Source organism: Myodes glareolus, chromosome 14 (genome assembly GCF_982192425.1).
Source record: "Myodes glareolus chromosome 14, mMyoGla1.1, whole genome shotgun sequence".
Classification (NCBI taxonomy): Eukaryota; Metazoa; Chordata; class Mammalia; order Rodentia; family Cricetidae; genus Myodes; species Myodes glareolus.
In genome coordinates this window covers 16,724,601-16,752,598 of record NC_142039.1, presented here as the reverse complement: position 1 = coordinate 16,752,598, position 27,998 = coordinate 16,724,601, and the positions used below count along the sequence as shown (strand labels likewise).

Sequence of the window (27,998 nt, the reverse complement as noted above, 5' to 3'; positions counted from 1 at the left end):
GCCCAACAGTGTATTTTCTGCACTCAGGATTCCAATACATTTTATTTTGCAGACCACTGGTGTGTATTTTCGAGGACAAACATCATATAGATTCCTATAGTGTCCAATTAGTGTCCTTCTGTGACAGCTTCCTCTGCTCGGGGCCACACTTCGGCGGCTCCGGTTCCAGCTCCAGGTGGGTACAGGAGGTCCCACGGCTCCTGAAGAAGACAACCACGCTGCAGCCGCTTGCTTCCTCTCAGGGAATCCCATTTGCCCAGTGGCAGGTTCCTGGTTTTCTGTGCTGAGGAGTGAGGACGGGAGTTTTTCTCTACTGGAGACAGGAGCGTGGAGACCCAGTGCCCTTGTGCTTAGTGATGGGAACCCCAGCAGTTTCATAGGGTAAAGGTGAGGAAGCCCTGTTTCTAAGAAGCACAGATGACACCTTTGGAGACCGCCTATTTGTTCTAGAACTACAAAATTTAATTCATGAAAATATAGGTCCCATGAAAGACTTAAAAGTTTTATAAAACTAAAATCTAGTTTTCCCCCAATAAATTGTACTTTAGGCAAAACCCTCCCAAATGCTTCTAAAATAATACTAAAAAGGGCATCTGATTATACAAGAGCAATTAAAAAAATTAAATATTTATTTGAATAACAACTTTTAAATTTGAGCTGCAATGTTGGCAATGCAGGTTGAAACACAGATCACAAAATGCGTGCACAAAAAAGTATGGGCGCAGAGACAAAATGATGCTAAGAATTAGGCTAACGAGCTGCTGATTTTAAACAAGAGGCCTGAAATCACCATACAAATATAAAATGTATTAAATGCTACCATCCACAGAACAGTCATTATTACTGATTATATTTAAAAATTATTTGCGAAGTAAATTAGATATTGAATTATAAATGAGTATTATACATGAACCCCCTATCGGAAGGCAATTCCTTGTCACACTATAGAACATCTAGTTACATTGCAAAAAGTATCCTTTTTCCTATTGGTAAAGAACCATTAATGGTATTACTGCAAGTATCAGGAAAGCTTTTAAAAAAAATTCTTTTTTTAATTCTAAGTGCTTTCCATGCAGAGTAAACCTTACTGACTGAGTCTGAGTGAGCGGCTGGACAATGTCCTGGGTAGAAGACTCAGCTCTTCACAAACCAAAGACTCAAAGGACTCATGCGACCCTCTGACGACTGGGAGGCCACCACGTCACTGACCAATTCTGCCTTTCTAGAGTGTCAACTGAGACATTTATAGACACGAGAAGACACGGACTGCCAGGTGACACTGCTCTCAGTAATGTCTGGGGTGGGAAGCACCTTTAGAAAGCGCCTATGCGGCAAGAGATACGCATCTAAAGATTCAAAATGAATCAACAGTATTGGATAACAATATCATTCTCAACTCAGAAGCTGCCTCGAGGTTGGGTGCATCTTCAGTTAATGTAATAGGAAAAGAAGGCCATGGATTTCTTTTTATTAATTGCATCCACTCACAAACCGACCTAGGGTCACCAGATGTGTAGACACAATGAGATTTTTGTTGTTCTTATCGAGTCTTTAATCAAAGTGATGATAAAGGAAATAGATCTATTTAAAAACAAAATCCAATAGCTATCTCTGTCTAGATTAGGAGGTGGCACCAGGTGTGGGATTCACGTTTTGCGTGGCTACTTGAGGTGCGACTTCAATAATCCGAGGTTTGTCGATGATTCTGGCTGTGCGGTTGCCCTTCTCTACAATCCCAATAATCCATGCTTGGTGGCCTTCGCCATATTTGGGGGACTTTATTTCTGCACAGAACCGAGCTGCTTGCTCACGTGGTAAACAGATGAGCAGGCCTCCTGGCAAAGAAAGAGCAGAGGTTACTATCTGTATGGTGCTGGGAAGGAGGGGGATCTCTGTGTTTCCACCAGAGCTGACTTACACTGAGGTCATGCTCTACTCTGGAGATAAGGGAAGTGATCTGTTTGTAAACTCCTGCTACATTCACACACTAATCTCAAACTGAAAATGGCCTGCCTGATCGCAGACAGCAACATGGAAACACAAGCAAAAGAGAAAGGTGTGCGTGCGGGGCCAGAAGCACACAGGGCAGTGACCTACTCCACACTAGGAGATACAACAAAAAGGGCTCCTTTCACCCGGCATGGACGCCTCATCTCACTAGGAATGGTGCTTTTAAACTTAAAATTCATGAGAAAATTTTTCCTGGAAGGTGCTAGTCTTAACTTTCTGCAAAACATAAAGATACCAATTTTCCTTCCTGTTTCTAACAGTCAGGCCAGAAAGTGTGAGTTTCTAAGTGTCCAGGGAAAAACTTTCAGAAAATGAGGAACCAAATTCAATGATTGTGGTCACTAACTCACACAACGCTCACTTGGTACCCACGAGGTGGCAGAAACTGCTCCAGCCAGAGAGCAGCTAAAGGGGTTCTAACTACTTCTAGAAATACTCTGCTTAGAGCAGCAAGCTGAGAATGTGAAGTTCTGGTCGATGGCTCCATGGTCTCCACCCCTGGCCTGATACCAGAGTCTGTCACGGACCCAGGCCTCTGTTGATCAGTTTCCTGGGAGTTGGGTCTAGGAACACGTGTAAAAGTAGTTATAGAGAAAATGAAATGGAAATAAGAAACACTGGAGAAGACAAAAAAGGAGGTAAAGAAAACGAGGGTAAAGGAAGAAAGAGAAAATTATGGCAAAAAGGAAATAACACTCTCAAGTGGTACATACACCGTGAAGGACAGTCCACACACCGTGAAGGACAGTACATACACTGAAGCACAGTACATACATACACCATGGAGCACAGTACATACACTATGCCACCCTTTTTAAAAGATATTATTTTTATTTAATTATGCCTAGGCTCATGAGTGAGGGTGTCCATTAGCTCCCCAGAGCTGAAATTCCAGGCAGCTGTGAGTTGGCAGATGTGAGTACTGGAAACTCTCTGCAAGAGCAATATATGCTGTTGATTTTTGGGCCATCTCTCCAGCCCCACTATCCCACTCCTCAACTGCATATGTTTAAAACTTGATCTCAGTAACAGCTTGGGCTGGTCATCCTCCTGCTTCTGTCCCCTGGGCACAAGGATTACAATCATGAGCAAGACACACCTGGCTACGTTTTTGGACACAGACAGAGCTTTGCTATGTTGTATAGATTAGCCTCAGACTTGTAACCACCCCGACTCTGCTTTCCAAGTAATAGGCAACACCATGATGTTCTGCTAAGATATCAAGTTAAAATGCCTTTCAAGAAAAAAAAAAAAAAAGCAGACTGTTTAAATTTATCTATGGTTGTTAAGAGTTTAAGGAGTTAGATATGACCTATCTTTCCTGAGCTCCCATCATCCATACCAATCATGTATCAAAAAGGGGAACACACTTACACAGGACTCAAAACAGCATCACACTGGAGGGCACCGCAAACCCACAGCAGGGAGAGGCATGGCTGTCATACCTGACTTCAGACAAAGTGGGGACTCACAGGTGACCAAGGCTTTCCTAACTTGATTAGGGAACAGAAGCCTGTACCTGATGTCTCCGGGCAGGTGCCGTGCATGAGGCCGAACATGTTCCCGCAGGCTTTGCTCACAGCTGCCATCTTGGCCAGCACCGGAAGGTTGTGAATCACAAACGACACCTCGTTCCTCTGCTGTTTGGCCAGGTTCTGTGCGTGGCCCAGAATCCCGAAGCCGGTGATGTCAGTGGCCGCATGAGCATTGAATGTGTGCATAAGGCCTGCAGCTGAGAGAAGCAGAGGAGTGAGTGAGGAAAACTCACCTTTCCCCACTCACAGTCTCTTTTCAGAGAGACGGCACACAGCGGTTAGAAAGTCAACAGAGACCAGGGTCAAATGCTGGAGGCTGAGGTCTTCCTGCAGTGTAAACCACTCAGCCACATGGAACCTAGGAGCAGTTCCATCAGCCAATGTCCTAGTCATCAAAGAGCTGTAGAGAGGAAATCTGTCAAAACAACCCACAACCTACTAACATGTTTAAAGAATGTCTGACTTGGGCTGGAGAGATGGCTCAGAGGTTAAGAGCCTGCTCTTCCAAAGGTCCTGAGTTCAATTCTCAGCAACCACATGGAGGCTCACAACCATCTGTAATGGGGTCTGGTGCCTTCTTCTGGCCTGCAGGCACACACACAGACAGAATATTGTATACAAAATAAATAAATATTTTTAAAAAAAAGAATGTCTGACTTAAACATTCTTACTATAGAGCTGTCTTTGCGATAAGGTCAGTATGTGATGCAGGCCGGCTTCATCTTCCAAGTGTTGGGATTACAGGCATGTGCCATACCAGACCTAAAGGTTTTCTTATTCAGAATAGCATTAGGAAAAAATAAGCAACTGAGTAATGTCATTCAGGATTCCCACATGGCCTATGCGGACACTTTGCATTAGTGCATCTGATGAGTCAAACTTGTATTTTACCGTCAACTACGACCCAAGGTTTATATGAGGACTCCCCCTGTGTTTATAAATTTGTAACAACATGCAACATGCATCATGAGAAGCAGCTTCCCTGCTCTGCCCCTTCCTCCCTTCTCAACCTTGGCAGCCACTCATCTGTTTACTGTCTCCATGGTTTGCCTTTTCAGGAAGGTCATGATCTTTTCAGACTGGCTTCTTTCATTTAGCAGTATACAGTAGGCTCTTTCACTGATTGGCAGCCCAAACTGTTCAGTAATAATTACCTGGACATGCCATTTAATCTGTTCATCCACTGAACAGTTATCTTGGCTGTTTCTAAGGTTGGCAGTTAAGGGCAAAGACACTATAAACAAGATGTGCACATTTCTGTTTGACAATTCCTTTGGGGTAAACAGTCAGGCACACCACAGTTAGATCATATGGTTAGCAGTAACATTAGTTCCGTAACAAGAGGCCCAAATCTGCTGGATAGTGGATGCATTTTGACTCCCAACAGCATGAGTTCCTGCTGCTTCCTGTTCCGGTTAGCATTTGGTGCTGTTCGGCATTCTGACAGATGTGAGGAGCACCTCACTGTTTTAATGTGACTCTCCAGGACTTATGACCCTGAGCATCTCTGGATGTCTTACGGCTAGTACAACTTTCCTGATCAGGTGTCAGTTCAGATCTTTCCATTTTGTTGTTTTTGTATTTTTTAGTTTTAAGGTTTTTTTCCATGATTTTTGGCCATCAGACCACTATCAGCAATGTGCTTTGTAAAGATTTTCTCCCATGTGTGCCTTGCCTTTTCTTCTGTGTGTACATGCATGTGGTGTATACGTTATGTGGTTTAAGTGTTCATGTGGAGACCAGAATCAACTGCAGGTGTTGTTCCTCGGGTGCCATCCATCTTGCTTTCTGATTTTTAAACATCCATCATTCTCCTTTAAGGAGTACAAAACTTCTGTTCATCTAACTGTTGTATCTAAAAAGTCACCTCCAAGCCTACTATCACCTAAATGCTCTTCTGTGTTACGCTCTTGGAGGGCTACAGCTCTCTGGTATATTTAGATCTATAGCTATTTTGAGTTACTTTTTGTGAAAGACAACAATCTTTTGGTTCTGCATATGGATGTGCACTTGTTCCAGCACCATCTGCCAAAAAGCCCATCTGCCCTTTGCTCGCTTGGCTCTGACTACAATTGTACAGCTTTGGATTTTTTTTTTTTTAGTAAAAATCACGAGAAGTTTCATTTTAAAATGGATTGTTAAAAAAGTAGGCTGTCTTTGGTCATTAAAAATTCTGTTCTAGTGTATATAATGACATGGATAAATAATCAGAAATACTAAAGGAGTAAGCCACTAAGTACATCTGCACTTGCAATGATCACTAGTTTAAGGCAACAACAGGATGCCAAAGGGAAATAGTTAAAAGTCATGAGGGAATACTTAAAAGTACAAACTGAAGCTGTTTTGGGGTGGACAACTATGACTATGTATAATTTTCTTCTGTACTTTTTTTGCCGTTGTTTTTAAGAAAGTCTAAAACTGACTTAATAATAAAAGTTCTGGGTAATCAGAAATGGCATAATTTGCAATGGCTATTTTTTTATAGTTTTTTTTTAAAGAAAAACATGACAAAGATTTAAAAGATACTTTCAATTACAGTATTCATTCAGCCTTATCACTTAGAACAAGTTTTTTATAAAAAGATAATTTATGCTCTAAACAAATGAAGCACATAAGGAAAATAGAACCGACACATTCCATAACGATCTTTACATTTTCATTTCAATATCAGTACATTTCAAAGCATTTGATACATAAACATGAAATCATGTACAACTGCTATGCTAGGTACCAAAATTCAGTTTAATTAGACCTTTCAGTAACATGAAATTCCAACTCTCAAGTGCTATTCAAACAGTCTTTTAGTAAGTGTGGTGTAGGTGTCAGAACCGGCATGGTTGGAAGGTTGTCTCTTTCCCTTTACACGGCAAACTGTTTCCCTCATAAGGGAAGGGCCAAATCAAACATTTTGCAGAATTGTAACAGTATTTTCTAAAACAATCTGCACTAGTGAGAGATTTATTACAGTAGGACAACAGGTAAAAATCTCCCAAAGCAAAGACACTAAGGTGTCCTCTGCCTTTCATGAAATCCCACGGCACACATACCCATATTCATACAGGTACGGGGGTGGGGGGGCGGCAGTGCATAAAAAACTAAAAACAATGCTTAGGGGTTTTAAAGGAGCCACAAGAAGTACCCCCTCTTAATTATATTAATATTAATATAATTAATAATTAATTAAAATCAATACAATTCTATTTATATTAGAAAATAATAATAATTTTAAAAATATTTAACTGGTGTGAACACCAATAAAACAGTGTAAGATGATTAAAGTAGGGGCTGGAGAGACAGCTCAGCATGCATGAGTGATTACTGCTCTTCCAGACAAGTATGATTCCCAGCACCTATGGCAAGAGGTTCACAAACTCTTGTAACTCCAGCTCTAGGGGCCTTCAAGGGCATCTGCACACATGTGTTCATACATACAGATAAAGACACATTAAAAAAATTAAAAAGTAAAAAAATAAAAAATACTTAAAATGTGTCAATGATTGCCTTGTATATCTTATGCCACTTGGCACAAGCTAGAGGAAGCCCTAATTTAGAAACCGCCCCCATAAAATCAGGCTGCATAAGATAGGCTTTGATTCCTAGCACTGCATAAAACCTGGTATGGGGAAACACACCTGTTATTTCAGTACTCAGGAGACAGAGGCAGGAGGATTAAAAGTGAAGGTTGGTGGAAGCCAGTCCAGGCTACATGAGACTGTCTCAAAAAACAAAACAAAAATAAAAAAATCATAAGCAAATGAGTGATTTATTTCACACTGAACATTTAATTAATTTGAAGTTAAAAAAAGGTGCCCCTCCCCCAACACTTTAAGTTACATCTCTGGAGATACATTGTTAAAAGAATATGAGGAAGGAGGGGCACAGTGAGCATATATTTAATACCAGCACTGAGGAGACAGAGGAAGGCTGACCTCTGGGAGTTAAAGGTTAGTCAAGGCTATATAGTGATACTTGATACTTTGTCTCAAAAAAGAAAAAAAAATGGGGGCAACTGATAGTCCATAGTGTCTTTGGGATGCGCTATAATTCCCTAGTGATGATTGACTCTTACCACAAAAAAACAGCTATAAACTCTCATGGCTATTATCACAACTACAATGTAACAAGTCATTTGCTTAGAATCCCAGTTATAATTTGATCAAAGTGTGTGGGGGAACGTGGGGGATGTCCGACAGTATACACTGTACACATCACTAATGGAAACACTAAATCAGAAGCGTGAAAATCTGATCAAGAGGAGATCTGCTGCCATATAATGCCCTGGCTATGTGTATATATGTGTATATACATGCATACACACATACAAACTCCGATCCAGTTTCAAAAGTGCTCATGAGCAGCTGGGACATTTTTATGTTACCTGGCCAGTAAGTCTAAATACAGACACCTGAAATGGGAAAGTTCGGATTATCAGTTAATCATACAAATGACAAACTGAGTACATCTGAACTCAGTTTTCAATTGCCTTGTCCTTCTTGTAATGAATAATTAACTTTAGAATAGAATTTCCTAGGGCTAGAGAGATGGCTTAGAAGTTAAGAGTGCTGGACTGTTCTTCCAGAGGCCCTGAGTTCAATTCCCAGCAATTACAAAGTAGCTAACAACCATCTATAATGAGATCTGGTGCCCTCTTTTGGCATGCAGAAATAACACTGTATACATAATGAATAAAATCTTTAAAAAGAAAAATAAGTCTTTCCTTGGCATATTTTGAAGCCTGGAGGCAAAATCTGCTCAGCCAGGGTAATTTTACTATACCCCTTACTTATAGGTTTTGTCTATGGTCAAAGAAGCTATTTTACCACAACTAAAGCAATAGCCAGGGCCAGGGAGAAAGCACAGTCAGTGAAGTACAAACTCAAGTCCCAGAATTCAAGTAAAAACCCTGTGCCTGGTGCCATATGCTGGGGAGACGGAGACAGGTGGATACATAGGGTTTGCTGCATAGCCAGCCTAGCCTAATGGGTGAGCTCAGGTCATGAGACCCTGTCTCAAAATAAAAGGTGAAGGGCACTTAAAGTTGACCTCTGGCCTCTAGACAAACATGCACACACTTGCATGCACTCACCTATTTAAATACATAAATATATGTGAAAGAAAAAGTAACATTTGACATTTGTACAGTATCCTGGTTTATCATATTTTATGTAATTGCAAAAAAAAACCTACACAATAAGGTTGTTTAAAACTCTCCATTCAAGTAAAACAGGTGACTATCTCTTTAACTAGTTTAAGGTCATGTGCTAAATTTGAAGTGACGTGATTAGAATGAGTAATGGCCACCATAGGCCCATATATTTGAATATTTGGTCACCAGTAGATGGAACTGTTTGGGAAGGATTAGGAAGTGTGGCCTTGTTGGAGGAGATGTGTCACTGGGACCAGGCTTTGAGGTTTTAAAAGTCTATGCCATTCCCAGTTAGCTCTGGCTCACTGTCTCCTGCTTGTGAATAGACACATAAGCAAGTGTTCAGCTACTGCTGTAGCACCATGTTCCCTGCCATGCTATGAAACAGACTCACCCCTTGAAACTACAAGCTTCTAATACCCTTTCTTCTGTAAGTTGCCTTGGTCATGGAATTTATTTCATAACAGCCACAGAAAAATTAAGAGTTCATTTCACAACTGAAAGGGCAAACTGTTTCTTCTGCAGTTTTAAATTAAAAATAACTACATGTATGTCCACATGAGAAGGGCTCTTGGAAGTCAATCCCCCAAAAGAATAGCAACTGAACTCTGATCTTCTGCAAGAGCAGCTGGCTCCCTTAACCACGGAGCCACCTCTCCAGCCCACCTACTGTTTTGTTGGTGGTGTGATGGAGGAGGGTTAACTGTCTATGTATTACTTTCATTGGTTAATAAAGAAACTGCCTTGGCCTTTTTGATAGGCCAGCCCTTAGGTGGGTGGAGTAGACAGAACAGAATTGTGGGAGAAAGAAAGCAGAGGCAGTCAGTCGCCATGACTCTCCTCTCTGAGACAGTTGCAGGTTAGAATCCTCCCGGTAAGCTATACAGATCATTAGAAATGGGTTAATCAAGATGTGAGAGTTAGCCAATAAGAGGCTGAAACTAATGGGCCAACCAGTTTTAAAAGAATACAGTTTCTGTGTAATTATTTCGGATAAAGCTAGCCGGGAGCCAGGTGGCGTGACACAGCCTGCCACTCCTATTACAGAGTGGCGCCTAACGTGGCCTTTAATTTACTAAGCAATATCGGTAGGACTAAAGCCTTGGCTTTGACAGCTAGATCCAGCCCATTCCTTAGCTTTCCAGCATCATGGCTGAGATACCAGCCAGAGCTGTGTTCACTGCCACAACTCTATGGTGTTTCAAGGTCCTTGCCAGCAAGCAAGCTGTAGTATTCTGCTCACAGACCACACTCACTCAGCCGGCCTGCCTGAAAGAGTCAGAGTTTGCCCTGGCAGGATGGCCCAGAAAGCCGGCTTTTTAAAACAGCGCAGCTTTTTTTCCTGCTATGGTTTTCATCAATACTATTTATCAGCTTTTCATCAATACTATTTAAGTATTTCGTGGCAGGACCTCTTAAAAGAACTGCAAGGTTTTGCAGCTAAAGCTGAGTCAGGAAGCCTCTCAGAGTGCTTGCTTGCATCTAACAAGCAGAGTAGACCCGAGAAATTGCTGCCACCAAGAAAACATGCCTTAGTCTATTCTTTCCCAAACTTTCTCAAGCTTGTTGTAGATTCAGTTATCCATGTGGGTGCCATATGTAACACGAGGGGCCCGGGTTGTTGGGGTATCTGTCCCACCCAGTACCCCACAACCGGCAAGCCCCAAAGGAAAATCACACACAGGACTCCATAAGATTATAAACTGATTGGCCCATTAGCTCAGGTTTCTTGTTAACTCTTATAGCTTATATTAACCCATTATTCTCATCTATGTTAGCCATATGGCTTGGTACCTTTTCTCAGCTGGGCAGCTTACATCTTTCCACTCCGGTGGTCTGGGCAGGAATGACAGAGGGAGCTTCCTGTGTCCCAGAATACTCCCAGTCTCTTTGCTCCACCCCTACTTCCTGTCTGGCTTTCCTGCCTATAATGTCTGCCTGGCCAATCAGCGTTTTATTAAAATATGATTGACAGAATACAGACAATTCTCCCTCACCAGTGGTGTTTTTTGTTTGTTTGTTTTTCGGAGACAAGATTTCTGTGTGTAGGCCTGGCTGTCCTGGAACTCATTCTGTAGACGAGGCTGGCCTCACACTTTCGTACTGAGAACATGCTGTGTACAGGCTCTCCTCGACTTATAGGTTCAGTGTGATGTTACTTTCACTTTAAAAAGTTGCCAAGTATTAGGGAGATGTCATAAATGAGACTATATATCAAACACCACCTGCCTATAGATTCCCAGTAGTAATCTACAGAACCAAAGCAGGCACCAAGAGAAGATGTTTAGTCACCAGCCATTCTCTCCCCCAGCCTAGGTTTCCTTACTTTTTGTATGACTGGAGAGCATCGGGGGAACGGGAGACAGGGATGGGACACACACGACATGGACCATCGTGAGTTAAGACTGGATGTAGGCAACTACACCTTACCTGTCCTGTTGAGCCGTGCCATGTTCATCATCGCTTCTTGATATGCCAATTCTACATCTTCTTGGGTGACCACGAGCTTAATTTTATTCCATTTTTCAGGCTAGCCATAGGAACACAGGTGAGAAAGAGAAAAGGAAAATGTGATTCATTTTTACTTGTTTTCTTAGTCATCTTCTGGGACTGGGGTGTGTGTAATATGTGTGCAGACTACTAGTGATCAAACCCAGGGCCTAACACATGCTCAGCACCCTGAGCTACACCTGAGTACTGGGAATCTTATTTACCTAGTGTGTGAAGACAGAAATGCTCTAACGCTGCTCTCAGTTGCTGAGCTCTGAGATTTCCTAGTGGCTATATCAAGCCAAGATAAATGGCCGATAAAGGATAAGTTTTTATTACTCTTCCCCAACTACTTCTCAAGATGGTTGTTATAGAAATTAAACCCACCATGATATATGAGGGGAGAGCAAAACTTTAGTCATTGGAGCTTTCAACAACAACAAAACCCCAGAGCGACAGCTCTGTGGGATAACGCTCAGGAGAACCAGCCCTCTTCATTCTCCAGGAAAGAGCCACACATCTAAATGTTTTTAGTTACTAACAGTGTAAAGGCAACACTAGCATAGTCCATGACTGACATGTCAATAACTAGCCCATTTATATTATTTTGAAATCATGTCAATCCTGGGTTCTCTTCTCAGCACCCACTTGGTGACTATCAACTGTTCTAGAGGGACGCAGTGCCCTCTGCTGGTTCTGTGGGCACTGCATGTGTGTGGTGCAGACTTAAGTGTAGGCAAAACACTCATATACATAAAATATAAAAAATTAATGAATTTGAATTCATGTCCCAGAATTCTCACCCACATAATCTGATGTCTCAAGATGGGCCTTAACTCCTTCAAACATTAAATTATTAAATTTTCATTTACAAGAATATGGCTAATCCATCTAAGGATTTTATTGATTAACTTTACAGGGGTAAAATTTAAAGTTTTCACTTCCCAAACCTTCCCCCAACTTAAAACAAAACTTTGAAACTAAAAAGCTACTCTGAGAGCTAACTGTTCAGCTCACCTCCACCCTCACTCCTAAGCAGCTCATTACTTACAATATCCAGCCACTGGTGTACAGCAACTGCAACTTGTGTCCCCAGCGGTTTTGTCAATACCAGCACATCCCCTGGTACTGCATTATCTGGCCTGAAGAAAAGAAAAAAAGAGCATGTTCTAGTCAAACTAACCAAGGAAACAAATGCAGTTTTAAAGAAAAAAGGGAAATTTTGCTAAAAAGCATTTTTGTACATTTTTGATGTGTGTATTTATGTGAATGAACGCACATGTGCATGAGTTGGGGAGAAACCAGAAGTCAAAAATTGATGTTATCTTCAATCTTTCATCACCTTGTTTTTTTGAAATCAGGTCTCTCGCTGAAACCAAGACTCACCATTGTGGCTGGACTAGCTGGCTAGTGAGCCCCAGGGACCTGCCTGTCTCTGCCTTCCCCATGCTGGGGTCAGTGACCACTGCCAACATCAGCTTTTATGTGGCTGCTGGAAAAACTCAGGCCCTCATGCTGGCCCCACATGTGCCATCTGTCAGGGAAGGCCTCCAAGTAAGACGCAGGATGCTTAATGGGAATGTCTTCAGCTACTGGAGTAAAAGGAGTTTCCATAATTAAAAAACGGGGAAAAGCCAGATGGTGGTGGCACATACCTTTAATCCTAGCATTTGGGAGGCAGTGAGTTTGAGGCCAGCCTGGTCTACAGGGTGAGTTTCAGGACAGCCAGGACTGTTACACAAAAAAATCCTGCCTTAAAAAACAAACAAACAGACAAAATGACAGCTTACAGAACGGGAAAAGATCTTCACTAACCAGACATTAGACAGAGGTCTGATCTCCGAATATACAAAGAACTCAAGAAACTGGACACCAAAAGAACACATAATCCAATAAAAAAATAGAGTACAGACCTAAACAGAGAACTCTCAACAGAGAAATCTAAAATGGCTGAAAGACACTTAAGGAAATGTTCAATATCCTTAGTCATCAGAGAAATGCAAATCAAAACAACGCTGAGATTCCATCTTACACCTGTAAGAATGGCCAAGATAAAAAACACTGATGACAACTTATGCTGGAGAGATTGTGGGGAAAAGGGAACACTTCTGCATTGCTGGTGGGAAAGCAAGCTGGTATGCTTTGGATATCAGTGTGGCGATTTCTAAGAAAATTAGGAAACAACCTTCCTCAAGACCCAATAATATACCACTTTTAGGTATATATCTAAAGGATGCTGAATTGTGCCACAAAGACATGTGCTCAGCTATGTTCATAGCAGCTTTGTTTGTCATAGCCAGAACCTCGATCTAATGCCCCTCGATTGAAGAATGAATAAAAAAGGGGGGGGTACATTTACACAATGGAATACTACACAGCAGAAAAAAATAACAACAGCTTGAATTTTGAAGGAAAGTGGATGGAACTAGAAAATGTTATTGAGTGAGGTAACCCAGACACAGAAAGACAATCATCACATGTACTCACTCACAAGTGGTTTTTAAACATAAAGCAAAGAAAGCCAGTCTACAAACCACAATCCCAGAGAACTTAGACAACAATGTGGACACTAAGAGAGATTTACATAGATATAATCTACAAGGGAAGTAGAAAGTATAAAAAGACAAGATCTGCGTAAATTGGGAGCATGGGGACCTTGGTGGAGGATTGAAGGGGAGAGGGGAGAGGCAGGGAGGGGAGCCGAGAAAAATGTAGAGCTCAATAAATATCAATTTAAAAAAACAAACAAACAAAAACCCCTGGTGAAATGTGACCAATGTGCCCAGCTTCACACCCAAGCAGAAGCTGGGCCCAGTGCTACCCACTTGTCACGAGTTCCGTGGAAGATTATGGCAGGAAGATCCAAGCCCGCCTTACACAGCAGCCCTAAATAGCAACTGAGAGAAGAGGAGAGTGAGCAAGGGCTGGAGCTCAACAGCAAAGCCATTTCCTTCCACACACAAACAAAAGCCACCAAAGAGAATAGCAAAGATATCAGTCTGTTAATCCACTGTCAATCAGGATATGGAGAATCTGGTTTATTTGCTCACTGCCGTGGAGTGGAACCTGGTAGAGGCTTTATGAAGGGCAGGCTCTCAGCACTGCTGGCACATCCCACCTGACCCAGGGACAATGACTTGCTCTAAGGATGTTAGTTATGTTATCAAAAGAACCAAACATAACCAAAATGTCAGTAGCAAACACACAGAACTAGTAGAGAGTGTCCATGACGGAAACTTTGGGGACTCAGCACAGATCAGGGTCATGGTACTGAAAATTCTTCTTACATCTTTTAAGTTCTGACTCAGGTTAACATAAACATACTACTGACTCATCAAAAACTGAAGTAAGGGCGAGCAAGATGGCTCAGTGGGTACTTGCCACCAACTCTCAGGACCTGGGTTCAATCTGTAGGACTCGTGTAACAGGAGCCAATCAACTCCAGCAAGTTGTGTCCCATTCCCCCATAAACAAATAAATAAACAAATAGTAAAATAAATGGAATTTCTACTAATTTCAAAAAATAGAACAGGGTGTCTTTTCTTACATGTTTTGATTGTGAGTCTAGTTTTTAACAGCTGAGCTACCTCTCCAGTCTGAGGGTGCCTTTTCTTAATATCAAAGATGGAAAGTGACCATCTGTGTTGAGATCCATCTCCAAAGAATGCAGAGAAATGCTCTCCCCACCCCAAAGAAAGCTACAAGATGTCCGACATCACCAGTCATCAAAGAAACACAAATCAAAAGCACAGTAGGACACCACCTATACTCCCTATGCTGGCTATGAGCAGAATGACATCACAGAACAACTTCCAGAGGGGATGTGGGGTATGTGCGTGCATACACAAAATAACAAAACTGCACCCGAAGCATGTTCCTAGTAGGAGAAAACAACTTAGAACTCCAATCAATGAGCAGAATTGTGCTATATACAAAAAAGCTTATTAGGCCATCAAAATGCACTATGGAGTCAGGTGGTGGTGGTGCACACCTTTAATCCCAGTACTGGGAAGCAGAGGCAGGTGAATCTCTGTGAGTTCAAGCCCAGGCTGGTCTACAAAGCAAGTTCCAGGACAGCCAAGGCTACATGGAGAAACACTGTCTGGGAAAACAAATCAACAAAAAAAACTATATATATATATAAATGTTCTACAGAGTATGGTTCCAGAGCAGGCGAATCCTCAGACAGGCTGGGTGCTGAGGGATGACGGCTGCTCAAGCCCTGTACTCACAAAGCCCATCTTAAATGCTGACATGGAGGTAGAGCTCAGTGGTGGAGGACTTGCTTAGCAGGCACAAGAAGCTGTGTTTAATCCCAAGTACAATAAACAAAACCAAACCAGAAAAGATGTCAAGGCAGCACTTACCTGCAATTCCTGTACTGAGGAGGCTGAGGCAGGAGGATCATGAGTTTAAGGCCAGTATGAGAAGCAGAATGGCACCTTGTCTCAAAAAGCCAAACCAAAAAAATAGACAAATAAAATGCTAAATAACGTGGTATATATTTTTGTTAAGTGAAATTTACAAGGTCTAAAATTGCTGAAAAATAGGATCAAAGTTCCAATATATGCTACATAATCTATGAATATAAAAGTACTCTATGTTAATATACTAAATGAGACCAACCAAGATATATATGAAAGACTAGCTGTTTAAGGGACCCTAGTGATTCTAGACTCTGGACGGGCCAAAACTCACTAAACTGCACACTTTGACCGTGGCGTTGTGCAGCAAGTGAATGACACATTACTGTATTCTAAGAACGAGAGAACGAGAGAAAGACAGGTTCTGACATAAAGGCCAACTTACATGATAAATTCATTGGGCTGGCAGACAGTTGTGGCGACTCCTCCCAGAACAATCCAGGGGTTTAACACTGTTTGACCACCCGTTACAGAGGTTCCCGCTTCCTCTGCGGCATCTTTAAAACCCTGTATAATTAGCGGTATCACTTTATCCCTTTCCTAGGGTTAAAAAGGACACAGATAAAAAGTCATGCAATTCTGTTCAAAACTTAGTAAGATGGCTCTACATCTGTAGTTATAAAGAAAGATTAAAAAAAAAAAAAAAACCCCAGCGAACCAAAAGCTGACAGACAGGGTAGGGTACAATAAAGCGAGGGAGCGTTTCTAGCGATCAGCATGTTATCAGATGCTGGAAGGTGCTATGGGTACAGAGCAAATGGAGCAGGTAAGAGGAGGGAGCATAATGCCATTTACCCACAGGCCTGGCCCACAGACTGACGGCATTAGAATTCAGCTCTCGGCCAGTCCTGAAGAACACTAGACAAGCTAACTACACGCACACAGCCCCGCTTTCAAAGAGGCTTATGTTTGGCGAGGAACTATGAAGCAACATCCTCAGCAAAACCCTTGTCAGGACAACTAGCTACTACTGGTCAAAGCACACTCTGCTAGGCTATTAAAAAAAAAAAAAGCAACAGAAAACTGGGGTTATCAGTAAATCATGACAAACTGGTTTGGGGGGGCATATGGAAAGAGAATGGAAATAAAAACACATCTTGCCAAAAATAACCTAAGTAATGGGGCTGCGGAGATGGCTCAATAGTTCAGAGCATGACTTCTCTTGCAGAGGACCTGAGTGTGGTTCCCAGCACCCACATGGCAGTTCACAACTATCTAACTACAATTCTAGACACATACATGGTATACTTACATACATGCTGGCAAATGCTCATGCACATAAAATAAAAATAAGTAAAAATAACCTAAACAGGAATCTACCCCTGGTTCAAAGAACAGGTAAAAAGGACAGGCTACTGGGTGGTACGTGGGGGCCTTGGCCCGCAATAGAGACCACTTGCTATCTAAGAGCCCTCAGTTCTCAGCCAGCAAGGCAAGGCCAGATCCACAGGCCTGGCACTATTAGTATAGCCAAGCTTTATTAAGTCTTCCCTTCCACAAAAAACATATCTAGCTTTCTGCCAAGAGAGTAAAGAAGGAAGTGGAAGAAAAAGAGGTTAGATACTCTTATTTCAATTTACAGGTAAATGTCCCAAAGTGGAGAGCTGCAATACTCGAGGCCATGTTTGTAAACGTAAAGTGAAATCAAACCAATACCAGCGAGTGACCCTCCGACTTACCCTGTCAGTCATCTTATTGCTGACTCCAAGGAGCATCAGCATATTGTCACACTCCGTGACGCCCATTGCATAGAGGTCACTGAGGACATTAGCACATGCTATCCTGCCCTAGGAAGAGAGCAGAGACGTGAGACAGCAGTCAGGATTTTCCATCTGTAGAAGAAAGATGCAGTCTACAAAACAGTGGCCTCCAGGAACTTGGGGCTTTCCAGGAAGGGCAGCTCCAGGACAGGACGCTCAGCGGTTACCTTCACTTAACTGTCCGGCCACCCACTCACCCAGCAGAACACAGAATTCGCACTCTTCCTCACACTACATTTCAGAGCCCTGGCTGATGATGGGGGGGGAGGACAGGAAGAGGCGCAGGAGCACGGATGGTCCTCCTGAGACCAGAGAACAAGAGGACTGACTCAGTCACCTAAAGGTGACTTGCAAACCCACACGCAGCAAACCACAAGGAAGGGCTGCCTTGGCTATCATAAAACAGGAGATGGGTTTTAGGATTGGATTAAGAAACCTTTGCAGTTTCTTTTACAAACTATAAGAAATAAAGATGAAAATAATCTTGTTTGAGAAACAAAAATAAGAGAAAGAAACATACAGGTTTAAAGTCAGATTGAAAAAAAGCATTTCCCAGTAAATCCTATTGCTTTATGAGGAATTTAACAATATCTAATAGGAATGTGGCAATACGGACTCTATTGCTCTAGAAGACTTCTTAAACATTGTTGCCATTCTCTAACTTTTTTTTTTAACAGGCAATAAAGAGAAAAATAACAAGGTTTCCTTCTGACATAAGGATAACCAACACTCTGCAGAGGCTGTTTATGTTCTTATGGGTTCCAGGCACACCTGCAGCCTTCTGCAGACACACTGTCAACCTCAGCAAGCCTTGCCAACAAGGAGCCAAGAGGTGGTGTCATGGGCCACGGGGCAGACATGTACTGGCTGTTCTTGCACACTTTTAAGAGATGCTAGGAAGGATGGATTCTGGTAGCTTTGCCACTGGAGGGACACAGAGGTGCGCAGCTTTACAGGGGATATACTTCCTAACAACCTGTTTACGAACACTGTACTCAAGAGGGAATTGTCCCCATTTTCTTATCCCATGGCCTGATTTCCTACATGTAAAGTTTGATCCCTGTGTCCTTGCCACCCAGGAAGGACACCCAGCATTTTAAACAGGTGGAATATTCCCATTTATTCATTGGCTTCTCTTGGGTGGTAGAGAAGTGGGGCTAGAGAATAAGCAGAATAAAAGGCTGCTTGCTGGCTGTAAGCACTTAACAAATGCCTGGAAAATGTGTCTACATGGTAGCTAGAGCTTCGTGTGTGTGCACATGCCGTGTCTTCCTCTCTGCCTTATTTTTCAAGACAGAGTCTCTTACTGAACCTGGTTCTCAACAATTCAGCTAGCCTGGACGGCCAGCAAGACCCAAAAGCCCACTTGTTTGCTTCTTGGCGTAAGGACTAGAGGTACGTGTTGTCATAAACAGCTTCTTAAATAGGTGCTGGGGTCTTCACACTTACATGAGTGAAGCCATCTCCCCTGCCCAATAGTTAGAACTTTAATTCAGTGGTCTGCTAGATCACAGTGTGGCATAAAATATAGTGGTAAGTAGGCATGCAAGTGGCAATAAATTTACCCTAACATTTATAAGAATAAAAGTTCAAGAAATCCAATTGTTAGTAAGCCAGGCATGGTGGGAGTCTGAGGCTCTACAAAGAGTTCTAAGACAGTCAGGCTACATAGAGAAATGCTGGTGTATGTGTGTGTTTTGGGGGGAGATGAAAGTCCAATTGTGATAAAATTTACAAGTTCCTTTTCTTGGGAGGAAACATTAAAAATCAATGTTATTACAAAGTATAGCAACATTTCCAGCCAAAAACCCAGGAACAGCAAACTTTATAAACGTCAGAAAGCCAGGTACAAGGAAAGAGCTCAGAGACCAATCACTAGCACTGTCTCAGAACCACAGCTGCTGAGTGCATGCACCTTCAGGCATAAAAGCAGCAGAGATGTCCCTGCTCTACCTGATGCATGTAAGTGTGAGAGGAGACATGTCAGCCTGCCGTGACAGCAGGAATCAGGGGAGGGTAATATAACTGAGATACAGCAAAAGTGGAAAAACACAACAAACACAAAACTCAAACCCAAAAGCACATACAAAACCCAGCCAAAATCAAAACCAAATGTATAAAATAGTTCCAATTACAAAACTACACAAGCCCAAACTTACCATCATGTAGGGGTCGTCGACAATTGGATAAATGTAATCTGTGGTTTGAACCAAGGAAAGCCCGCCATGTCTCAAAGGAATGACGCAAGTATCCATCCCAATGCCTGGGACATGGACGTTGCCAGCAACCAAAAATATAAGGAGAAAAGAAAAGCATTTAATCTTGTATGAGCAACATTTTGCAGGAAGATTTCTACAATAAGACAGCAAACTCCGCACTGCCAACTAAACTATGTATGTGCCATCAAGTAGCATAACTGAAGTAAATGTAGAACATGACCAGCATAGGATAGGAAACATGAACAAAACTGTTAAGTACCCAAGATGTAATACAACATAAAATCTGAACCTTACTGAGGCCTTGGACATTTTGTTTTCCTGTATTATTTTATATTCCTGAATCATTTGATGGATGCCTTTTTCTCCCCCTTTTCTTTGTTGTTATTCATGATAAGAGTCTCTTTATGTAGCTCTGGCTAGCCTAGATTCATGTAGACCAGGCTAGCTTCAAACTCGCAGAGATCAGACTGCCTCTGTCTCCCAAGTGCTGGAAATAAAGGCATGTGCCACCACACCTGGCTAACACAACTTCTTTTAAGATGACAACAATACAAATGGAGTTGTTATTTTACTGATAGTTATTTTGAAATATTAATTACCTAGATGTTGTTATAACATACTAGATATTGTTCTAGTTTCCCAAAAGTATTTGTACTATATTTCCATATAGAAAATGTCAGTTAGTATACAATATAAATACAATACATTTAGCCTAAATGAAATGGTAAAGGACAAAGCAGGAATTCAAAGTTTCCAACCAAGTGTGTTATAAATACCAGTACCTGTATAATTCAAGTATTTTAGTGTCTCCAAAGCACTTTTTTTCTCTCTACAGCATATTTTTGTATGTGCACAAGTAAGCATCCAGAGGCAGAGGACAACATCTAGTTTCTTCCTCAATCTTACTCTCTATCTTGCTTCTTTTTTTTTAAATATTTATTTATTTTATCATTATGTATACAACATTCTGTCTGTATGTATGCCTATAGACCAGAAGAGGGCACCAGATCTCATTACAGATGGTTGTGAGTCACCATGTGGTTGCTGGGAATTGAACTCAGGACCTTTGGAAGAGCAGGCAATGCTCTTAACCACTGAGCCATCTCTCCAGCCCTCTATCTTGCTTCTTGAGACAAGATCTCCCAACGAACCTAGACATAACCAACTCAGCTTCAGCTAGGATGGCTGGCCAGTGAGCCTGTCCTATCTCTTTTAGATAACATGGTACTTAGTAGATACAAATAATTTGATGCTGGAAAAATCTTTTGGAAACTCGGGATCTTATTAAAAAGACAGCCAGCCCTAGGTTATGACTGACAATGTGCTGGTTATGTTTTCTGCCAACATGACACAATCTAGACATCCCTGGGAAGAGATAAACTTAGTTAAGGAATTACCTTCATCGGACTGGCCTAATAGGCATGCCTGAGGGGCATTTTCTTGATCGCTAACTGATTGATATAGGAGGGCCCAGTCCACTGTGGGTAGTGCCATTCCTGAGGCAGTGGCCCAGGGTGCTTAAAAAAGCTAGCTGAGCACGCCAGCACACAGTACTCCTCCCGCTGGGCATTCCGTGGTGAAGAACTGTAACCTGAAAGCCAAACACCCTTTCTTCTCCAAGCTGCTTTGGACATGGTGTTCATCATGGCAACAGGAAAGCACACTAGGACCACATCCTTTTTCCATAAGAGACAAACAGTAATCAGTGTAAGCTTCTACTCTACTGTTATGCCACCAAAGCAGCCATAGACAGTATGTTCACACATGAGGGAGGCTGCATTCCAGGGTAGTTTTATTATAAACACATGCCAGGTCAGATTTGTACCTGGGGCCACAATGCATAAACACTAATATAAAGGGGAGACCTGGGTAAGCTGGATCAGAGCTCAGACTGGACAAGCTGAGAGAAGCACGTGGAGCAGGAGGAAACTTGAGTGTAGCTGACGGCAAGAGCTCAGGGTGCCATCCTGGACTGTGGATGGTAATTAAGTTGACAATATATGTAGGTAGGGTCAGGACATACATGACTGACAAGAGGAGACGAACCTCTACGGAGAGGATGCAGACTTCCAGGCATATTATCAATGGGGCTTCATCACAAAAAGGGAGTTAGGAAAGTATCTATGGGAGGCTGGGGCTATAGCTGAGAAGCAGAGTAGGCCCGTCTAGCAGTCTCACAGCCTGGGTTTGATGGCACACACACCTCGCTGAAACTGTAAAGAATGGGTAAGTCTGAGATGGGTCTTGAAAAACTAGAGCTTTAAATTGAGAGCCAGGGATAGTTCAGGTAGAGGACCAGGGGTCCTGGTCCTGGTCAGGTTAAATGCAAGACTGAGAAGTTCAGAACAAGCTATGGGAAATTCTAGGCCCTCTCAAAAAACTGAAACCCTGTATCAAGAAACGGAATACACTCATCACACTGTAGTACCAATAGCACATGCTTGACAGTCGTCTCTCCAGTTCTTAACATCCCTTTATTTAGCGTGCTGGCTAATTTTATGTGAACTCTACACAAGCTAAAGTCATCTGAGAGGAGGGAACCTCAACTAAGAAAATGCCTCCGCAATGGGAAAGTTGGCCCCACACCTCACCCTGCACGCCGGAGAGCTGGCCCTGACCCTTGCCTGAGGTAGGAAGTCCTGGTGGAGGTCCAAACCCAGGGCCATGGTTTGGCCCATCCCAACATCTACCCCACCTATGACCTGCTGAAGCGTGTGAAGGGACTGGTCCTGCAGAACCACAGCTGGAAGGTCTCCACGTGTGGGGAAACAGCAGGATATCTAAAGTTAAAGCACTGATGGTGTAGCAGAAGCCAGAGGCCTTGAACCAGACCAACAAACCATTGCAAGCAAAGGGTATACTGTGTGACATACCACAGCTCTCAGCGCCACTATGACAAATGACTATATTATGATGGAGAGGTGGGAAAAAACAGAGGAGCAAAATTTTTTGCTGTTATTATGTTTCTTTTTGGGTTTTTTTTTTTTGGGGGGGGCTATAAGGGTGAAGCCGACATGGAAGAACTGGGAAATGAGTGGAATTGGGGTGCACGATGTGAACTTCCCAAAGAATCAAAATTTTAAAATTATGTTAAAAGAGAAAAAGAAAGAGCCTCTGTATCAGCTCCAGCCTGTTTTACATTATGCATAAATAAAATACACCCAAAGAACTGTCTTTCAGAGTCTAAAATTTCTTCTGAGCTCTGTGTTTGAGAAAGGGAATCCACTAATGATAGAGAATTTAGAAAAGAAAACATTGCCCTTGGCTCCAGGTGGCACTCTGGGCTCAATTTCAAATTCATGCTATCTTCTTGCCTTTGTGTGTATGTGTGCAGATGATGTGTATGGATACAGATGCATGTGTGTACATGCATGTGCAGGTCAGAGCACAACCTCAGGTGTCAGCTCTCAGACATGGTTCACCTTTTTTTGAGACAAAGTCACTGGACTGGGAATCAGCAAGTAGGCTAGGCTGGCTACAAGTCCCCGGGAACACACTTGCCTCTTCCGTCCTTGCCCTGGGAGTACAAGCACACTCCAATACTTTCTCTCTCTCCCCATCTATCCCTGGGATTACAAGCACACTCCAACTCTCTCTCTCTCTCTCTCTCTCTCTCTCTCTCTCTCTCTCTCTCTCTCTCACACACACACACACACACACACACACACACAGAAAGAGAGAGAGAGAGAGAGAGATTTTTAAAGACATGGGTTCAGAGAATCAAACTCACTGAGGTCCTCAAACTTTACCAACTGAATTATTTCCCCGGTCTTCTCTCCTGAGCCTGCAGTAGTCAGTAGTCTTGTGTGGTCCACCCTCAAATTTTCAACCCAAACATCCTGCAAAGGACGTCACTGTCCTTAAAGATGTTCTTAAAGCAACACCTTCAATAGGTCAATGAAGCCGCATGGCATTGTAGAGGTCATTTGAGAAAACAGAAAGGAGTTTCTGCTTATCCTCAGCTAACAGTAAAATTGTCTTACTGTAGTATGATGTCACACATATACTCTATAATTTAACAGCTGCCAACCACATGCCCTGATGCCTTCAAATTCTTTCTTTCAATAAGAGACATTACTAATTACACTGAACAAAGCAACACGGGGAAATCTGGTATTGACAGCTGACCACACTTCTGGGTGGCAGAGTATCAAAGAGATAGTACACATACCAAGCCGTGGCATAACAGCTCCCAGAAACTGCTCATCTTCTTGGAAGTGGTTCTCTTGTAAAGATTCCAGCAATTTCTGCAAGACATCTTGGGGCACTTTGCAGCCTGTGCCTTTCAGTTCAGTAAACCTGGTTAGGCGGAAGCTCTTGTCCAATTCATAACTTTCCGGGTTAAAGGACTCCCGAGTAGACATGGTTCTGGGGCCACACTCTTCACAGTTCAGCCCCTCCCCTCCCTCTCTTTTGATCCACTGGGCTTTCTACTTGGGATCCACCTAGGTGCCAGCAAAACACAAAAAGATATAGTTAAAAGACTCTGAACTGTATCTCAGGAATCAAGTGAATGAACACACATTAGGGAAGGTACGAGGACTGGAATTGCCTAGACCACAGGGAAATACTTGTTGGTCAAGCTGGAGATGATGCGCACCATCATGGATACCTACGGAAGACCTGAGGTGGGAGCGTGGTTAGAACGGGGAGCGTGGTTAGAACGGTGACTCCAACGGCAAGTTCATGTGACCCCTGCCACTTGGGCAGTTAACTCTCAAAAGTTCTTCTGGGTCCAGGGCTAAGAGAACTAGTATTCACTATGTCAGCCTGAAAGTCTATGCTTTAGAAACCAGCGGTGCTAGCTACAGTGATTTTTCTGGAAAACTTTTAGCTGTCTTTCTCTCGCCATCAGAAGCTCCAGAAAGTGGGACACAGATGCAGCCCATGGATTTTTTTATTTTTTCAACTGAGACAGAACCCTCTACATAGTTCTGACTGTCTTGGAATTCACTAGACTGACCTCACAGGGATGCGTCTGCCTTTGCTTCCCAAGTGCTGGGATTAAGGGATCCACCATAACACCTGGCAAAGTTCTTCAAGATCCTAAATCCTAATTTTAAAAACAAGTTTCCCTCCCAACCAGACAACACAGTGCCAAACTAATGGTCTTGAGAAGTCACTGAAGAACACTACTTTAAAAAAACAATACAAAAAAACCCAAGAAAATACCCAAACACTTCCAACGGCTGTAAAACACAGTAAAGTCTGTGTTCAAGAGGGTGCTTGCAAAGTTCTCTGATGCTTTTAGCATTCCTAGAAAGCAAACATCCCGCCCAACAAACCAGCACACATACCATTAACTAAACACACTACTGCTCATTACTAGCTCGTTACAAAATCAAACAGTATCACACAAAATCACTAGTATTCCGGGTTCTGGGTACCACTCACTGCGTTTCTAGCACACACTCTTCTGTTTGCAGCCTTCCATCCAAATCACAATTCCTAAGTGCTCCCGGGGTTTACAAACTTTCTGACCGATGCTTTATTGGGCATAGGATTACATACACCCCAAGTTTTAGGGCCGGTTTCTCCTATAAAATTTATGATTGAGAACATAATTCCCATTTACAGAGTTTTCCATCCCCCGGGAAGCATATCACTCATTTAAAATAAATTTCACAAAGCCCAAATGTGGGCAGTAATCCAAACGGTCGTTACAAACATAACGTGAGCCATGATTTCAGCGGGAAACTACACAGACTTCGCACATCATTCAAAGAAGTCAAACTTCTCTTCAGGGCAGGGTGAGCCAAGCACGTTACCGAGATGGGAAAGTTGAGGCTAGTTTGGAAAAAAGTGCTAATTACAATTCAACTTCGAAGAAAGGTTTGGAACAGCAAACTCGCAAAACAGAGGGGGAGGAAAAGTTCTGTATTTAACCCTACCTCAACTCTACCAGGTACAAAACCGGAAAACTGCATTTCATAAAGAATCTTTTCTTCCTACCTCCAATCCTATGACCTCAAGGCAAAGGAAGGAAAGGGATTCTGTAAAGTCCCTTCCTTTTACACGTATTTCTCTACACTTTCTGCTTAGGAAAGTTTGAAGAAGAAAAAAAAACCTTACATCAAGGAAATTCAGTTCTAACTCTACAGGGCTTAACCTCAAAGAAAACTCGAGCTATTTGGGGGAGGATGAAATTGGGACGTGCTTTGGGGCGGGGGGGGGGGGAGAATAAGTCCGACCTGGAAGCCACATGTTTACACCTTTAAAACAATGACATGAATATTTAAAGATCGCGTTTAACCCCTTCGCTCCCGCATGCGGGGCGGGCTCAGGCAACGGGGTGCAGCGGGGCAGCAGACCTACCTCACCGTCAGGCCCCCGGCCCCGAGCAAGCACACAGGGCCGGGAGCCGCGGCGTGCGTGCCGAGGCCCCGCGCCCTCCATGCGGCCGGACGCGGAGGATGCCACCCAGGGGACACCTTAAATCGCGGGCTGCCGCCTTTAAAGGCACGGCGGGCGCGGGCCGCGTCCTTTGTACGGTGCGGCGCCGCGGGCAGGGCCATGCCACGCCACAGGCCCCGCGTCGCCGCAGCGGCGGTGACCGTCGCCGGCGGGGACCGGAGGGACACGAGGGCCGAGTGGGGGCGGGGAGGCCCGAGGCGCAGCGCCAGGACACCGGAGGCCACGGCGCTACGCGCGCGCGCGCGCGGGCTCCCCGACCGCGCCGCCACACAAAAATGTCGGCGGGCGAAAAGATTAACCCCTGCGTGGCCGCCGCCGCCCTCCCCCTCCGCTCCTCCCTCCTTTCCCGGCCCCGCGTGCCGCGGCGGCGACGGCGGAGGAGGCAGCGGCGCGGGCGGCGCTTCTTTTTAAAGCGGCCCCACCAAACCCTGGGCTCGGCCCCTCTCCAGGCAGGGCGCGCGAAGGGCCCCGGTGCACGGCTCCCCGGCCGTCCCGGGCGGCCCGGAGGGGGATTTGCAACGGCCGCGCCGGGCCTGCGGCCCGATATTCCCCTTTAAGCCTGCTGTCTCGCCCCCCCTCGCCAGGCCCGCCGCTTACCGGCTCGCTTTGCGCCCTCCGCCTCCTCCCGAAAACGGGCCGCGGCGCTCCCACAATGCACCGGGCGCGCCGGGCTCCCTTAAGCGTCGCCTGAATAAAAATGCTGCTCCCGGTGGCAGCGGCACGGCCCCGCGCTTGGACGCCGCGTGGAGCTCGGCCTAGGCTGGGCGCGGCCCTCCGGGAACCGGGCCGCCGCGCTCCCGCCGGCCGGGCGCGCGAGGGTCCCTTTAAGAGCGGCCACCTCCCTTTAAGAGGCGGCGGGCCGGTAGCCTGAGCGACTCCGTGTTGCTGGTGGCGGTGGCGGTGGCGGCGGTGGTGGTGGCTGCGTGCGGCCCGGGAAGGGGGCGGGGGCGCTGTGCAGAGGCCCGAGAGCGGCAATGATTGGTCTCGGGGGAGGGGTGGGGGGTTGCAAACCCAAGGAACAGTGGCATCCGTTGCATGATCCAAAAAAAAAGAGGGGGGTAGATTGATTTCAAAAGTTGCGAGTTGCATTTGTAGCAACCTTGAGTGATGGGGCCACCTACTTTCCCACCACCGATCCGCGGGAAAGGACCAGTGTGTTTTTTGCACAACCTGGCCGGGTGCGACCTCTGCAACACCCACGGGACGCAGTACCTGCTCCCGGATCTCTGCTGCTTCGAGACAGTGACCGTGGGAACAATTTGCAGAGGTGTGCAGGAGCCAAGGACAAACGCCTTAGCTCCAGTGAGACATTTGAAAGATCAACTTAAACCCGCGCTTCATTCTCAGTGACTCCCATCTTTTCCTCATTCTATTGTTTAAGCGTAGCTCCGCAGTTCATGGGAGTCCCCGTGAAATGTGCAGTTGCCCTGTAAAGTTTCTTGAATATTTGATGCACATTTGGTGGGGGTTATGTTGCCCGGTTGCATCATTTGTTCTTCCCGTGTTCTAGTAAACATGGCAGACTAATCCCGTGTGCTTGAATTGACATTGGTGATGCGGTTCCACTTCACGAAGTAACTTCAGATTTCCGACTTCGTAACGCGTTGCGGATGCAAAGTGCCTTGATTCGAAGGACTTCCCTGGAAAGCTGAGCAGCGCGAACTTGGTTTGGGATACGTTCTCGTGTTCCAAGTTATTTGGGAGCAGAATCGTTGTGGGTAACCGAGCAGGACTTTTGTGGCTGCTTTAGGTTTGCACGCCACGCAGATGTCCTTTACATCCCCGAAATTGCCACTTTCTTAGGGCTGGAATCTAGGATGCCAAGTGTGGCCAGACGGACGCAGGCGCCTCCTGTCTTTGTGTCTTTTCTCCACAATGCATTTGGGAGAATACAGTAGCACCTGGGCTCGGTAGCGTTAGATTTCTGAACATCGAACATGGAGTTTTCTGTGAATGGTCAGGAGAGAGGGCGCAAACACAATCACCAGGTACTAGGACTC

General features: G+C 44.1%; 1 protein-coding gene across 3 annotated transcripts; it reads right to left on the bottom strand.

Annotated features, from left to right (window-relative positions):
• Positions 1 to 11: 11 nt before the first annotated feature.
• Positions 12 to 26,749, bottom strand: Sephs1 (selenophosphate synthetase 1). 3 transcript variants are annotated; one of them, XM_087896378.1, is made up of 9 exons: positions 26,596 to 26,749; positions 23,756 to 24,029; positions 19,525 to 19,628; positions 17,285 to 17,392; positions 15,991 to 16,145; positions 12,233 to 12,323; positions 11,122 to 11,221; positions 3,530 to 3,742; positions 12 to 1,835 (listed from the first exon to the last, which is right to left on the bottom strand). In XM_087896378.1, the coding sequence occupies exons 2-9, from the start codon at positions 23,946 to 23,948 to the stop codon at positions 1,621 to 1,623; spliced, it is 1,179 nt and encodes a 392-aa protein (XP_087752504.1). In that variant the 5' UTR covers positions 23,949 to 24,029; positions 26,596 to 26,749; the 3' UTR covers positions 12 to 1,620. The 3 variants fall into 3 exon arrangements, with proteins under 3 accessions (XP_087752504.1, XP_087752505.1, XP_087752506.1); XM_087896379.1 differs by lacking the exon at positions 26,596 to 26,749 and adding an exon at positions 25,900 to 26,034; XM_087896380.1 differs by lacking the exons at positions 19,525 to 19,628; positions 26,596 to 26,749 and having other exon boundaries at positions 23,756 to 23,995.
• Positions 26,750 to 27,998: the final 1,249 nt, after the last annotated feature.

What these genes read in the sequence shown, in the direction of transcription:
- Sephs1 (XM_087896378.1), bottom strand. Translation starts at nt 23,948, where the DNA reads ATGTCTACTCGGGAGTCCTTTAACCCGGAAAGTTATGAATTGGACAAG. An exon ending in CAGCCCAATGAATTTATCAT is followed by an intron (nt 12,324 to 15,990) that starts GTAAGTTGGCCT and finishes TCTTTTCTTCAG; the next exon opens with GCCAGATAATGCAGTACCAG. An exon ending in TACACCAGTGGCTGGATATT is followed by an intron (nt 11,222 to 12,232) that starts GTAAGTAATGAG and finishes TCCTATGGCTAG; the next exon opens with CCTGAAAAATGGAATAAAAT.